The sequence below is a fragment of the Bos indicus x Bos taurus genome, chromosome 11 (genome assembly GCF_003369695.1).
Source record: "Bos indicus x Bos taurus breed Angus x Brahman F1 hybrid chromosome 11, Bos_hybrid_MaternalHap_v2.0, whole genome shotgun sequence".
Taxonomy (NCBI): Eukaryota; Metazoa; Chordata; class Mammalia; order Artiodactyla; family Bovidae; genus Bos; species Bos indicus x Bos taurus.
In genome coordinates, this window is record NC_040086.1 from 100,848,458 (window position 1) to 100,865,028 (window position 16,571).

At 46.8% G+C, this 16,571-nt stretch overlaps 1 protein-coding gene across 9 annotated transcripts in view; it reads right to left on the bottom strand.

The window, feature by feature from the left end:
- Positions 1-16,571, bottom strand: part of RAPGEF1 (Rap guanine nucleotide exchange factor 1) — a 137,093-nt gene that overhangs the window by 41,530 nt on the left and 78,992 nt on the right. For all 9 annotated transcript variants that reach the window (XM_027556628.1, XM_027556620.1, XM_027556623.1 and 6 more), the window contains 4 exons: positions 13,722-13,878; positions 1,562-1,650; positions 741-893; positions 168-291 (listed from right to left, as the gene is read on the bottom strand). In XM_027556628.1, coding sequence (XP_027412429.1) covers positions 168-291; positions 741-893; positions 1,562-1,650; positions 13,722-13,878 — 523 coding nt within the window. The remainder of the gene's footprint in view (positions 1-167; positions 292-740; positions 894-1,561; positions 1,651-13,721; positions 13,879-16,571) is intronic.

A 16,571-nucleotide genomic window follows, 5' to 3' on the forward strand; every position in this document is an offset into this window, starting at 1 on the left:
CACGGCCTGCAGAGGGAAGGACCACTCAGGAGCGGAGGCTGCCCAGGGAGAGAGCTCCTCCCTGTGACCAAAGACAGGGACTTAAGACCACTGGGCTTCTTTCAGTTTTAGGAACCAATGCACCAGACCCAAAGTTGACCTCTGCCTTTCTGGATGGGAGTAATTACCTGCCTATTAATTCCAACAGGCAAACTGGAGCCACTGGTGGCTCGACTCATGGGGGCCACAACGGCCACACGCGTGGGGGACGGAGCCGACTGTCTCTTCTTCGGGGGCAGTGCTGGTGGAGGACTGAAACAGAGCAAGGAGCCGTCAAACCAGACAAGCTGAGCAAAAGCTTTTATACAGGCGGTAGGGTGTGGGCGTGAGGTTCTTACATTATTAGACACGGATCCTACTTTCTACCCTTTCGACTTCCACCCCACTCCCCTTCTGCCGAAAGCCTAGCATTTGAAAGTCCCTGCTTTTTCCTTTCATGACAAATGGTACCAGGTTCTGCTTGGCTAGGGCTAAAAGGCAGCGGCTGGGAGTTCTCAGGGCGAGGGGGCAGGGGAGGGCGAGGGGCCGGCACCGGGCCGGACTCTTGTCCTCTGGAGACAGCGTCCTGAGGAAGGTCAAACCACCAGTGTGCCTGAAGAGCAAGTTCTTCCCCTAATGGCACCATCTTCTTTTTGGCTGGCACCATCCGTTTGTGAGATTACAACAGAAATAGATGAGAGAGCTAGAAAAATAGAAAGTACCTGTTATCAACCACCCTAATGCCAGGTAAGGGGGGCTTGGGGGGTGCAACCTCTTCGTCCATAGAGTCTTGGAGCCCCTCGGTTGACTGTGACAGGCTGGTCGTCTTGTTTAGTATCTCCATCTCTCGATCCGTCAGGGGGAGCTCAGACTGGCTGGAGGGTTGAGGAGAACTCGGGGTTACAGAAGGCCCCAGGGCAAGCACAGACCCCGAGAGTGTCAGGATGTGACCAGGGCAGGGAAGTGTCCAAGGGGCCCAGGACACAGAGCTGACACTATGCCCTGGGCTCCATGGCAGAGATGGGGTTTCAAGTCCAGTTCGATGACCCACAGAAGCTTGGCCACGGCCCCTGAGTCTGCACCTTTGTCTCCTTATCTGTGAGAGGGATCTCTGGACTGCGCGATGCTCGAAAATGCCCCCAAATGAAGGTGTTATTATTTTCACTAGGGGCTGTGAGTAGAAATTATTGCAAGGCCTTAAACTGTCCACATCACCCTCAGTAATGCTCTCAAGCCAAACCCCTAAAAACCCAATCTGTCAAAGTTGTTTCTCATCATGGGAGGAAGCAGGTCAAGAAGAGTGTAGGTAGGGTCACTCTGCACATCACATGGTGTCCTGGGAGAAGACCATGTTGAGACCAGGCAATCATTCAAGATAGGTGTGAGCTACACACACTTCATGGTAATCTGGGCTCTTACCCAGAGGTCACTGAGAAGGGACCACGGGCCTCACAGGACATGGTCTGCCTGGCGGGGGCTCCCTTCTTTCTCAAGTGTCCACCGACCGAGACCGCAACCCCTGGAGGGCTTAGTCAGCACTCACCTGTCAGGTTTGCAGGCTGGGGAGCTGGGTTTCACAGGGCTTGTTGGAGACGGATGCCCCTGCTTCTCGATGGTGAGTCTGACCAGCTCCTACCCCCACACAAGAGAAACGAGGTGAGACACGAGGAGAGCTCCTACGCTGAATGTCCTGACAAGGTGGGCCAGCTGTCTGCCCTCCACCGCCCAGAGTCCCCACTCACCCTATGGGCGAGTATTGTTTGACTCAGGTAATCTTCATGACTTCCCAAAACATGTCCTACCCGCCCAAAACACCTCCACAGCGCGCAGAGAAGTTTCGCATGCATAAAGACACTTCCTCTTGGAAGGGGGAAATGACCAGCCCACTGTCTCAGAATGACTAAATTCATCACACAAACTCCTGGCAGTGACTCCCAGTTGGTTTGTGGAGAAGACCTGCTCTGAATTCTCTGAAGCCAGGATGCTGCCTACTAACGATTAAGCTTGTGGTCTGGGGTAAGGTGGTTTCCCAGAGTGAGCTATCTGTGGGTGCAGCATCTGTGGGTACCCAGAGATGATGAGTGGGGATCTTTGTCACCTGACAGAAAGTTCAGGGCTTATCACCTATCAGAGAAATGACTTCAGAAAATAAGTTTTTTTAATAGGAGAAAAAAAAAAGGCAATTAGGGTTTACTTGGTTTTCTTTCAATGAGAATGCATTTCCCCTGACTTTGATGACCTTTATGGCTGCATATTCCATATAAGACCCACTCAAAAAATACAGAATGAGAGACTTCCCTGGTGGTCTAGTGGCTAAGACTCTGTGCTCCCAATGCAGGGGACCAGGGTCCGATCCCTGGTCAGGGAACTGGATTCCACATGCCACAATTAAGACCCAGCACAGCCAAATAAATAATTTAAAAAAAAAAAACAAAAAACAAAATGTTTCCACCATTCTCTCTAGTCTATCTGCCCCACCTCAACTGACTACTTTCTCACTTCTGTTTCTTGGATCACTTCTGCCTAAAACTTGATGTAAGTGGAACCGCACAATATGTACTTTTGTGTCTACCTTTTTCTGAACAGCTTTACGCCATAAAATCCAGCCATTTAAAGCGTGCAATCCAGCGGGTTTTAGTCTGTCCACAGTGTTGGGCACCATCAGCACAATCAACCTCGGGGCTCGTCATTACTTCCAAAGAAACTCTGCACTTTTCGGGGCCCCTCACAGCCACCAACCCACTCTCTGTCTCTATTCACCCGTCTTCTTTTGCTCAGTGTAAATGGCCGTGTCTGTGTGTGATCCTTCTGTTGCCGAGTTATATTCCAGTGTATGGATAAACCAATTCCTTCATCCATTCTCCTGTTGATGCACTCCTGGGCAGGACCTTCTTGTGTCTCAGGAGAAGTTCAGGCTTTCATCATGAACAACTATTTCTAAAATTACAGAGGAGGCAGCAATGGAAGAAAGTGGGGCAACATGGCAGTGTGCCCCTAGATCAGACTGCAAAGCTTCTCCAACTAAAAACGCATTGCCCAGCAACCGCAACAAGTATGCGAAGGCAAAGAGTTAATACCCTTCATGGTATTCATTTCCTTCATGGAACGAGCATTCTTTGAAAAAACACAAAAACTAGAAAAAAGGTGAACACACCAAAAAAAATACCAAAGAAATTTACAAATGTAAAAACCAATGGTCAATAATCATTAGAAGTTCTCCAGTTCCGATGGTAATAAAAGCAGAAACTTCCAGACTTCCATGATAGAGGGAAGAAATGATTTGGGGAGTCTTTCTAAAAGATGACTACTTGTCAGTTCACATCAAAAGCCTTAAATATCTGCATATATTTTACAACAATTTAACCCAAGGAAAATAACATGGATATGTAAAAAAATTAAGCCACAAAGAATGGTCACTGCAGCATTCTATGTCACAGATAAAATCAGACTAGTCAATATTCCAGAATTAAATATTCACTACTAGGTACTGATGCAGGTTAGGAAGCAACAGTTAGAATTGGACATGGAACACAGACTGGTTCCAAAGAGGAAAAGGAGGACGTCAAGGCTGTATATTGTCACCCTGCTTATTTAACTTATATGCAGAGCACATCATGAGAAACGCTGGGCTGGAAGAAACACAAGCTGGGATCAAGATTGCCAGGATAAATATCAACAACCTCAGATATGCAGATGACACCACCCTTATGGCAGAAAGCGAAGAACTAAAGAGCCTCTTGATGAAAGTGAAAGAGGAGAGTAAAAAAGTTGGCTTAAAGCTCAACATTCAGAAAACGAAGATCATGGCATCCGGTCTCATCACTTCATGGGAAATAGATGGGGAAACAGTGTCCGACTTTATTTTGGGGGGCTCCAAAATCACTGCAGATGGTGATTGCAGCCATGAAATTAAAAGACGCTTACTCCTTGGAAGGAAAGTTATGACCAACCTAGACAGCATATTAAAAAGCAGAGACATTACTTTGTCAACAAAGGTCCGTCTAGTCAAGGCTATGGTTTTTCCAGTGGTCATGTATGGATGTGAGAGTTGGACTGTGAAGAAAGCTGAGTGCCAAAGAATTGATGTTTTTGAACTGTGGTGTTGAAGACTCTTGAGAGTCCTTTGGACAGCAAGGAGATCCAACCAGTCCATCCTAAGGGAGATCAGATGTTGAAGCTGAAGCTCCAATACTTTGGCCACCTGATGCGAAGAGCTGACTCATTTGAAAAGACCCTGATGCTGGGAAAGATTGAGGGCAGGAGGAGAAGGGGACGACAGAGGATGAGATAGTTGGATGGCATCACCAACTCAATGGACATGAGTTTGGGTAAACTCCAGGAGTTGGTGATGGACAGGGAGGCCTGGGGGTCTGGAAGAGTCGGACACAACTGAGTGACTGAACTGAACTAGGTACTGATTACATAAATTATGATAGAATCAAACAATGGACCATTATACTACTATTAAGAAAACTCAGAACAAGAATATATGATAGTGTGGAAAGACAATACAATGTTAAGTGGAAAAGAACCCACCAGATGGTACACTGGTGGACACACAGTATGTTTTGGAAACAAAACACAACCAAAAACACATGTATGGAAAAAAAGATGGCTGTGAAACACCCCTTATTCTCTTGCTTTTGCCTCTCTGCTTTTTCTTAATTTGCTACAGTGAACATACAGTAATTCTGAAATACCAATTAAAAGAGAAAACAGGCATACTCCATATAATCAGAGTCAGTGTCACCCCACTCTGCCACAGTCGATGCCTGTTCCTGGAGAGATGAGGAGGGTGGCGGCCGCCCACAGTCAAGGACTGGGAGAAGAGAGGAGAAGGTCTGCCTTGGCCGTTAACCACCATCTACAAGTTAAACATGACCCCCCACATGCTGAAGGAACAGCTACCTGGCTGGTGATTACAGACGAGGTGCAGAGCCAAGGGCTGACGCAATCAGAAGAGGGAGGCAGCCCCCCGCATCCTGTCACCTGTAGAGGGATGGGGGAGGCAGTTTACCCTGGGGGTGCAGCATCAGGGGGAGTCCTTGGAAGCCCCACACTCATGCTCATGCTCTTTACGAGCAGGGCAAGGGAAGACAGAAGTGTGTACACTCGCATCTGCCGAGGCAGGAAAACATTCCACTAATTCTTGAGCAACTATAATTAGAAGGCCATCTTTCTGGAGAAGCAGCTGTGCGAAGCCAACTAATGAACAACAGCAACAGAATCATTGAAGATAGCACACGTGTGCAAGTGTGCACCCGCATTCCAGACCAAGGCAGAGCCTGGCGCCCCCGGCCCCCACCCCGCCAGGCCCAGGCCCAGAGCCGCAGGTGAGGGGCATGGTCACCATGCCCTCCAGCCCAGACAGGCTGGCCAGTAGGCCTTCATGCTCACAGGTAGTAAGAGTGCCCTTAGAATGGGCGCGTCCTTGGCAACTGTCCTAACACCCTCAACCCCAATGAAAGCCCTATGCCCTCCACTGAAGCCAGATTTCTGGGAGGACGTCAGACTTTCTGGTCCTCCTACGCACAGGTTAGGAGAGACTGAGAGACGACTGAGACTGGGTCCAGAGCTGGCGGCTGTGCATCAGACAACTGCCGGTTCACAGAAAAGCAGTTTCCAAAAGCCAGAAGGTATTTGGAAAAGTTCCTTTCTAAATACATAATGCTTCATTTCTAGGTTCATTTTATTCATACTGAGTGATCACAGAGATGCTTCCATCTGAAATGACCCTCGGTTCAGGGCTCAGGTAAGACACACTCCTATCTGTTCTCACCTTCTTGGTCTCTGCCTGGCAGAGGGCACGTGGGCTGTGCGTGGGGAGGCCAAGCCCTCCAGGCTCACATGGGAAGAAAACATGCTGTAGCTGGCAAGCGCCCTCCTCTGCAGCCGGGGGCCTGCTGCTCTGCTCAGGCCACGTCCCGACCTGTCAACATCTTTGTCTCCGCCGGGCCCTGAGCTTACGGCCACAACACAGCCCCTCTACTGGCGAGCTGTCCGCTGGACGCAGACCACTGGGGAGCTTCCTGTAACTACAGAGATATAACGCCATCACAGGGCGCCCCAGACCCTGTGAGACTTCCATGGTGACAAAAAGGGACTTTCCTCGCCCCAGCCTAAGTGGGGCGTGGTGTCAACAGAGCAGAGGAAGTGTCTTCCTTCCCGTCCGTGCTCAGCACAAGGTGCCCGCGGGCAGTGGGCTGGCAGGGGACTCCTGAAGGCTGCTTCTGGAGTTCATAGCAGCTTCAACACAAGGCAGCCAGAGGAGAGCTCATATTCCATCAGCCCAGAGGCGGGGCCAGGCCAGCATGGGGAAGGGGTGTAACTGAGAAACTGAGCACTTGTGTCTTCAATAAAGCTTTCAGGAGTCATCCCAAAAAGGCCCTGAACAAGCTTACTCTATCACTGAAAGCCCTTCCCCTGACTGTAACTAAGCAGAGCGTTATCACAGCCCCAAAGGAGCTGCTGCTGCTACAACTTCTAGCTGGATAGGAAGTCCTTCCACACCCAACACCCGTGAGAAGGAAAAAGCAGTAAATGTTCAGTGCAGTGCTTCATGTCAGCAGGTCTACTAGAGAAAATACTTGGTGAACTGCTCAGAGAGTGGACTGGGGAGGGCTTATCTTACTTTAAGATACCCTGTAATTTAAAAAACATACCCACAAAACACCCCCAAACGTGGAGTGTATGAACCTGAAATGAACCTGAAATAGCAGCATGATGCCTTTTCTGACTTATGAAAGTACATCACACAGTTCCTACACAGCAGTTTCCTTCTATACGTACCTTGTCGTCTTCCTCTTTCCCCTTTCCTCTCTTTCTCCGCTTCCGTAACGCAATGAATACTAAGAATACTGCACACAGGAAGTACGCAAATAGAAGGTACATAGGACAGACCATGTAGCCCTATGGCCACACAAAGAAGAACTATTTCAAATAACTGCAAATTGACGGATAACCTGAAGGTAAAAAATAACTCTGACATATCTTTAATAATTTCTAATACTCATGCTGATGGAGGAGGTTGCTGTTATTCTGAGACTACTGTGTTTGTGTTCTGAAAAAGACAAATGAGTCATTACGTTGATATTTTTGAAAACTCGGATTTTTCAGAGTGGGAGGAAGGAAATTAAGATATAAGCTTGATGACAGTAAGTTAAAACTCCAGTGGTCCTGGAAGTGAACTGGAACTACCAGAATAAACTCAGGACATGTTTTCTCTTAAAGAAACTAGCACGTGGTCAGTTAGGAGCAACGAGGAACTGTGGAATGAGGTCTCTGAACACCATTCCCCGAGAAAGGGGACCAGAGCTCTCTAAAGGAATCTGGCTGATACCAGGTTGGTGGGAAGAAATGTACTAGGTGATTACAACTCAATAATAATGATAATAAAAAAAAGATAAATAACACAATTTGAAAATAAGCAAAAGATCTGAATAAACGTTTCTCTAAAGGCCAGTAAGCACAGGAAGAGATTCTCATCATCATCAGCCATCAGGGAAATGAAAAGCAAAAGCACAGTGAGGAACTGCTGCAAGCCCACTAGGCAGTTGTGTCAAAGAAGCCCATGGTGACAGGTGCTGGTGAGGACGTGGAGAAACTGGAACCCCCGTGTATCGCTGGTGGTGACGTACAACGGTAGATCTGCTTTAGAGATCAGTATGGTGGTCTGTTACGAGATCAAACACAGAGTTACGATATGGCCCAGCCCTTGCAGTCTTAGGCGTATACCCAAGAGAGATGAAAACATATATCCAGACAGACAGTCAGACACGACTGAGCAACAACAACCCACACAAAAACTTATACCTGAGTGTCTGCAGCAGCAGCATTACCCCAAACTGCCAAAAGGTAGAAACAACTGAGACGTCCATATGTCCATGAATAAATAATATGTGGTGTATCCATGCAATGGAGTACAGTTTGACAATAAAGAGATAAAGTACTGATACACGCCACAGCATGGATGAACTTCAAAAGTATGATGCTAAGTGACAGGACCAATCACAAAAGGCCAAACGGTATAGTACATGAGTCTATTTATAGATGTAAAGTGTTCAGAAGAGGCAGATGTACAGAGACAGAAAGTAGACTAGCAGTTACCAAAGGCTGGGGGGATGGAGAGAACAAGGGCAGGGTCTGGGGACAGTACAAAGGGTGTGGAGTTCCTTTCTGAAGCTATGAAAACGGTCTAAAATCAACTGTGGAGTTGGCTGCACGATGCAGAGAAGATCCTAAAAATCACTACATTGTCCGTTCTAAATGGGTGAAGTGTATGGTGGAGGCATTATGTCTCAATAAAGTTATTACCACATTCACACACAAGTCTACAAGATGAACCCAGAACATCTTTTCATACCCCAAAGTGAGAAAACTATCAAAGACTTCTGGGATCACGTCAAAATGAACTCAGGAAACAATGTGAAGAAGCTGTCACTGCTCAAAGACGGGACGGGAACACCACTACAGGTCCTACGTGCAGTGGGCTGGACACAGTGTGCTTATACGCCTGCGTTCAGAATGTTCCAGTAAAAATCTCAATCCACGGGTCATGTTAGAGGAAGCTGAGAAACACTCTTTCTGATAACCCGTAAGTAAAGAAAGGAACTGAGCGTTGATCCTGCCTCTTCTCTGGGAATTATAACACAGGGTAACCATGACTGACAAGGGGAGGTCTCTCTCAAAGTATTCCTGCTAAGGAATGAGGAAGGGAAGGCAGGAAGAATTAGAATGCTGCCATTTAGCAACCCCAGGGAATGAACCATCTAAGCAATAACCATCAACGGCTATTAACATCAAAAAGGGAAAGATGCTTCTAGAAGGAACTGCAGGGCAGCACCCAAGAAACATTCTTCTAAATACACAAACTTGAATCTGATTCAGCCTAATTTTCCAGGAAATTCAAGGGACAGAAAGAAAAGTGAAAGTGTTAGTCGCCCAATTGTGTCTGACTCTGCGACCCTATGGACTGTAGCTCGTCAGGCTTCCCTGTCCATGGGATTCTCCAGGCAGGAATACTGGAGTGGGTAGCCATTCCCATCTCCAGGGGATCTGTCTGATCTAGGAATCGAACCCAAGTCTCCTGCACTGCAGGCAGATTCTTTACCATCTGAGCCACCAGGGAAGCCCTCGAGAGACAGAGGAACATGTTAAATAATACTGTAAAGATGTAATCAGCAAAGCCAGAGTATGGGAGACTCTCAGGAGAAACAACCCCTCCTTAAACACACACAAATAAGCTGCAAGGATAAAACTACAGAGAAGGGAGAACTTTAGACACCTATTAATGAATAACAGTGTGTGGAATTTATTTGGATATGAAATTGAAAAACAAACTGTTTAGAAACAGCAAGTTACTCCCTGCAGGCCAAATCCAGCCAAGGGCTTGCTTCTGTTAGGTAGTTAGCATAGGACAAAGGAGTCCAGAATGGCGGTGGCGAAAATAGAACAAAGGAAGGTCCGACTGACGACTGCCGGAGTGAGGACCTCAGGTAGATCAGCGCTCCTGGCTAGCCCAATTTACATAGGGCAGACCCGGGGGAGGGAAAAAACATATAAAAGGAGGAGCCAAAGGGTGTGTGGGGGGGTTGTCTTTCTCCTCTGCATGCACACTCTTTTTCTCTTTTCTTGGCGTCTTTTGGGTCCGCATGCCCTCACGTCTCGAGGATGTATTTTCCTTTATTTTCTAAATAAAACTGCGCTGTAACACAGAGCTATAACACTGTCCGAGAGCTGTGACACGCTGAGGGCTTTAACGTGCATCGCGTCAAATTTTTGTTGTGATGAGACAGAACCGAGGAAATTACACACCCTGACACTTCTGTAAGGCTCTCAAGGTAAAAATGCTTTTTTAAAAAAAATGAAATTAAAACAAAAAACAAAGACTACGCACCAGGCCAACATGCAGCAAAGACCAAGCACAGCCCCAGAAACCTAAAACATCTATCTGGCCCTTCGCAAAAAAGTGCCCTGCTCTGAAGCTATGTGCTAAGGTATTTACAGAGGAACGGATGTTAGGATGTCTAAAATTCGCTTCCAAATAAACCAGAGGGGCAGGAAGAGGTCTGGAAGGAACAAGACTGGCCAACCATGGAAGCTCTGAGATCAGGCTTCATTACACTGTTCTCTTTTTGCAAATGTCTAAACTTTGTCATAATAAAAAATCTTAAAATAGGCTGAACAGGGAATAAAAGCGATGGCTGATCTTAAATGTCAGTGTGGCAGAGACAGCCAGGTGCCCCACGGTATCTGCTCTTCTTTGTTAACAGAATTTCACTCGGGCACACGACTAAGTTCTGGCCAATAAAATGTGAGAGTTTGTGAGGCCTTGGAGTAAGTACCAGCAAATAGAGAAGGCACAACTTCCTATTCTCTTTTCCTCCTTGCTAGTACTTGTAACTGATGGAGACTGAACAGCCATTCTGCACCATGAAGTGGAATCTGTGTGTTACGATGATGAGAAAGCAGGACAGGAGAGCACATCCCGGCCAGTCTGTGAAAATGCCACACTGGCCTTGGAGTGCCTATCACTAGGCATCTTACACATGAAGGAGAAATAAAGTTCTACCTCTTGAAGCCAGGATTATTTTGGATTTACTTTTAGTCAAATCTACCCGTAGCTCATACAGTCAGGAAAATATTTCTTTCAAAATATTCACCTTATTCAAGGTGAGTCTGGTACAGAAGAACAGTTTTGGTTGGTGACTGTCAAAGGACAGAACTGTGGGTATTCCAAAGTTTTTCCCCCAGGTCAGTGCAAGAAGGCGGCTTTTTTCTTTCCCTCAATCAAAAAACTAAATGTGTGTGTGTGCTGTTGGAGAAGCTGGAGGACTCAGCAGGGAGATCCAAGAGGATCTGAAAAGAGGTAGAGCAGAGTCTAGAGAGACGGGTAAGAAGCTGTACACCTGAGAGGAGAAGGAATGCTGGAAAGGCAAAACAAGGAAGAGGTGGAGTCTTGGTTTTGAAAGGACAAACTCGTGTATCTGTTTGACCTCAAGAAACTCAGTCCTCCAACAGCCAAGTCCTGGGCTGGAGGTGGTTCCTACAGCAAATGGGAAGAGAGGGCCTTTGAGTTAAGTGGGGAGTCAACTGTCAGTGTTATGACAACTTAGACCTTAACAACAAGTGCCAGCACCACAGGTTCCAGATTGTCCCTGCTGTCTTGACTGACTCCAACCACAGATATCCCTTGGTGACGCAGGCCAGCTCCTGCTCATCCTATAGGCTTCAGCCTGCCTGGGAGCATCCCTGGGGAAGCATCTCTGATCACCCTGAAAAATGAAGGTCCCCAAGACCCAAGTAAGACCTCATGCTCATTTTCCTCTATAGCCCCATTCCTATTATAATTAATTATACAATTACGGGTCTTTGGCTGTTGCCCTTTCCACCTTTAGATTGTAAATTCCATCAGGTCAGGGACTGTGCCAGTTTTATCACTATCTTCCTAATTCCACCACACTGCGCAGCACACAGGAGATTCTCACTAATGGCTTCCTGAATAAAAGAAACAAATCTAAATTTCCCGAGCTCCTCACTGAGAGAATCTCTGTTCTGCTTAAAATATTTTAGGGACAATTGTGTAAAAGTTCAGACACTGACAGGTTCATAATCAACAGGTGTCTCTTTCTTGCTCCCTCCCCTCTCTCATCCTGGTCAATCTGAAAAAACCCGATAAATTTTCTTTTAGACAACTTTTCAACTGACAGTGGCGTGTTCATGATCCCATAAAGAAAATCCACTTGGGAATGTCACAAAGCTTCATGCCTGGAAACTCTTGTATTTGTGACGTTCTGACTTGTTTTAAACATCTTATTATAATCATGCAGTAGAAGGAAACGTTAACAATGTCACCTGAGAAATAACACTTGTCAATAATAGCATTTCCAGAAGCCTGAACAGGAAGAGGCGAGGCGAGGCAGAGGTGCACACACCCTGATGGCGAATCGTGGCCCTGGTCACGTCTCACTTGTCCTGCTGACCTCAGAGAGTGACCAGGAGGCCTGCATGGGAGAATGTGTGACCAGGTGCCAGGTCTGGAGAGCGACACCAGGCCCTACACAGCAGCGACCGCGGTCTGCCTCTGTAGGTTTCATGGCCAAAGCTGGTGGTGCAGGGCCTAACTGTTCCGGGGATGAAGAGACTGGGAACTCTCAGAGGATGCTGTGATGGTGTCCAGTCCCGCCTGCCTCTGAGTAAGCTCCAGGAAGTCCCCGAAGACAGAGCAGCCCTGCTCATACAGAGCAGGGAGCCACCCAGATCACCCCAGTCCACACGGTTCATTCCAGCTGCTGCTGCTAAGTCGCTTCAGTCGTGTCCGACTCTGTGCGACCCCATGGACGGCAGCCCACCAGGCTCCCCCGTCCCTGGGATTCTCCAGGCAAGAACACTGGAGTGGGTTGCCATTTCCTTCTCCAATATTCATTCCAGAGCAGTGTGGAATGTTAAGTAACACTTTCTCAGCCTTCCATTTGTAATTTCTACCCATCAGGGGGTCCTTACTCTACTCTCCAGAGCTTCTGGGGAATACCTGTCCAAGGAGGCAGCTTTTAGGAGTCTAGTAGCATGGTTGAATGGGGAAGGAAGTCTTTGGACCTAGAGTAAGTACCCCGGCCGCCATTTTGGACAGGAAGGTCTAGAGAGGAGAACACCACAGTTTTTCAAGCCAAGAGGTCTATTTGCAAAGTGCACCTCTAGCACCACATAATTAATAATAAACAGCAGCTAAGATCTGAGTGCTTCGCATGCCAGACATAGTTCTAAAAGCTTTACATGCATTAAATAATTTAATCCTTCCTACAGCCCCATGATATAGGGTGCCATAACTACATGTGTTTTATAGATGAGTTAACTAAGGTTCAGAGCACTTGAGGAAATTGCTCCAGTTCACAGACTGGTAAGTTGAGGTGAACGCGGGTGTGAAATCTAACTGGGCTCCAGCCTAGCCCTCCTTCCACGATATCACACAGCCTCGTCTAACAGCAGGGTCCACACCTGCTCACCGCTCACAGCCCTCGTCCTGACCTGCAGGCTCCCACCTGTTTTCTGCCCTACATTCTGCCTTGCTCCTTATTCACTGGAACTTATTTTCTCAATTAGGGTTTGTCCCTTGGACCCCAATTCCAGAACCATAGAACCTTCCTTAGAAGGACTTTGCTTCCCACCTTAACAATGATTCATAATTTTCTATTATGCCATTTCTGACTTCCCTGGGTAGTAAATTCACAAACTACATCATAGATTTCAGTTTTACTTCTAACTCTTCTCAGTCCTGCTTTTCTACTAATCCTGCTTTCATACTCTAAGAAGTTCTTAGAATATGAAATGGTAGCAGTTGACATGCTGGGAGTTTTGCTAAGAGTCAACGCAAAAACAGTTTCCACTAGCCTTTGTCGAGCTGGCAGGTGTGCCCAGCCAGAGCTGCAGTATACTCAGTGCAGATTTAACACAAGGCCCAGGACAGGCTGCCTGCCTCCGGCAGCTTTTCTAACTATGGGCCCAGCCCACCAAAGGCGATGCGGCTGTAAGAGCATGTGCACCAGAGAGACAGAAACAGCTGTGAGACAGAGCGGCACCCAACAGCAGACACTGGAAGAGGTTCACTCCGATGTTCAGGAGTTCAGGAACGAGTTCTTGTGAGACCAACAGCTGGCAGTGAGGCAGCTCCAAGTCCCTGCTGAGGCCCACTGGGAACCCGCACGTACCTTCACTCCATCCAGCACGGCCTTGATGACCCCCTTCACAGTTGTCACCATCTCTTTATCTTCTGAGTTCACGCCTTCCAGCATCACTTGGTCAGACCAACGGATGAGATTGGCGAGACTTTGGTACACTCGGCTGTAGCAGGAGGAGAGGGCTGAGCTGGAGGCAGGAGGAGATTTTCAAGAGAATATTAAGTCTTCTGTTTAGCACAGACCTAGTTTCTCAGTGACTCGGGTTTCTCAGTCCTTTCTATAAAATATGCACCTCCTTTTAATAAATACACTTTTCCTCCCTGAACCTATTTTCTTACATCCGATGAAAATTTTGTGGAGCTTTATATTCTGGTCTAAGTTTTTTTTCCATTTCTCAACTATAACGTATAAAAATTCCACCACGAGAGTTTACGTGCTTTTTCAAACTTCACATCTTCCACGAGATTCTGATAATGTCTCTCAAGGAATGGCCCACCTTCCTCTCCTCCGAGTAAGTCAGAGTGTTGTACACTTCTTATTCTGAATTAGATAAAAACTCATAGGCTGCTCTCACCTTCCGAGATGGCCCACACTCTATGGAGTGTGTTACTAAGTAAATCCACTTCTTACCTATCACTTGGGCTTCCCTGGTAGCTCAGATGGTAAAGTGTCTGCCTGCAATGCAGGAGACCTGGGTTGATCCCTGGGTCGGGAAGAATCCCTGGAGAAGGAAATGGCAACCCACTCCTGTACTCTTGCCTGGAAGACAGAGGAGCCTGGTAGCCTACAGTCCATGGAATCACAAAGAGTAGGACACAACTGAGCAACTTCACTTTTCACCTCTCACTTTGTCTCTCACTGAATTCTTTCTGTAATGACACACTGAGAACCTAAGCTTCAGCCTGGATGGGAGGGGGTTTGGGGAAGAATGCATATATGTATATGTATGGCTGAGTCCCTTCCTTGTTCACCTGAAACTATCACAAATAATCGGGTGTACTCCAATACAAAGCATTTCTGGTGTTAAGAAAGTAAAAACCCATATGTGTCATGAGGAGCCAACAGGTTTGTGGTGTTTTAGCAGGCAGGGTCTTTTAGAGAACAGCTTTTTTTTTGTATCTTAGTTCCAAGACCAGGGATCAAACCTGTGCCCGCTGCAGTAGATGAGTGAAGTCTTAACCACTGGACCACCATTTCCAACAAGGGAAGTCTCAAGGAAAAACCTTTAAATATGAGTTCAAAGAGACCTGAAATGTACTAGAATTCCTTCTAACATTGGCTTGGCTTTGTCATCCCCTGCAATAAACCATGGTTGAGAAGTCAGAGGAATGCACTAATGAAGGGTACTTTAAGAAGGGTAAGTCAGAGGCGAGGTGACCCATGGTGGTGGCAGAGGTATCAACTTCGCAACAACACAAAACAAGCCCCAAGTACTTTCGGAGGCCCTAACAATTGTAGAGTAGAGGCCAAAATGAAGATGTTTTATACCTTACACATATTTCTAAAATAACTAAAGATAATTATCCTGAGGATTTATGGAAGGAATTATTTTTCTATCTTTTAATATTATGTATTACAATAGAAGAAGACCAAAAGTGTAGAAAATTTGTGGACTGCTACCTCCCCCATTAAAAAAAAAAAAGAAGCTGATATTAGCAGCCAAAGGTATGCTTTTTCTCCACAGATATAATTGTAAGAAAAATACATAATATTGTAAGATGATTAAAACAGCTTCTAAAAATAAAGCCATTAAAAAAAAACACACACACCTGAACCAAACAAGGCTCGAACAAGAAGCTCTTCAGAATCAGATAAGGAGGAAGAGAATTTCCAGGAGACTGGTCTCCTACTCTGCCGTTCACTCTACCCCGTGCGTGTTCCAACAGGGAGAAAAGAAATGTGAAATAGGAGCCGCAAGAAAGCCAGGGTTTGGCTGCTTTAGAGGATAATATAAATGCAGAGTATTCAATGTAACACCTATTCTCTTAGGAAGGACGACTAGGAGAATAAAACAAAACTTTTAGACTTTCCTGGGGGCTGGATCATAGGTGATGTGGTCTTGAAAGGGAAGGTGCTCCTAGCAGTTCTGCCTCTCCTCCCAGATGAGGCCTTTTTAAACAAAGACTGGCCTCCCAGCCCCGCCTGAGCGGATGCCACCAAAGCACCTGGTGATAATTAGATGAAAGAGCTGGGAGGGGTCACTTTTAATTGAGTGATGCTCAATTCCTACCTGCACTGGATGTTAACATTTTCCTGAAATCACCTAAAAATACTGGTAATTGTGTCCACCCTTCACATCATTAGCTTGGAGGAAGAATAGTCCTGTGTCTAAATGTAACAGGAAGGACATTAAAAAAGGAAGGAGGTTCCTGTACCATAAAAATGTCCAGAGGACCAGTTCATCTGCTTCCAAAATGGAGCAAAGCCGTCTACATGGAGGGCGAGCAGGGATCCTGCTCTCACACTTCCGTTCATTGCCCACAAGCAGCAGCCAGCTGCTTGTTCACAGGCCTGTCACCACTGCCCTGGGAACAGGGGAGAAGGGGAGCCAAAAGTCTGCCTGCTGGAACCCCACCCACAGAGCAGGCAGGATAACACTCTCCCAGCCAACAAACAGGCTTCCCGGGGGGCTCAGCAGTCAAGAATCCACCTGCCAATGCAGGAAAAGCAGGTTTGATCCCTGGGTCAGGAAGATCCCCTGGAGGAGGGCATGGCAACCCACTCCAGTATTCTTGCCTGGAGAATCCCATGGACAGAGGAGCCTGGTGGGCTACAGTCCACAGGGTTGCAAAGAATTGGACATGACTGAGCAACTAACACACATGTAACCAACAACCGTGCCAGGAGGAATGAGATGGTGGAAGGAAGCTGACAGAAACA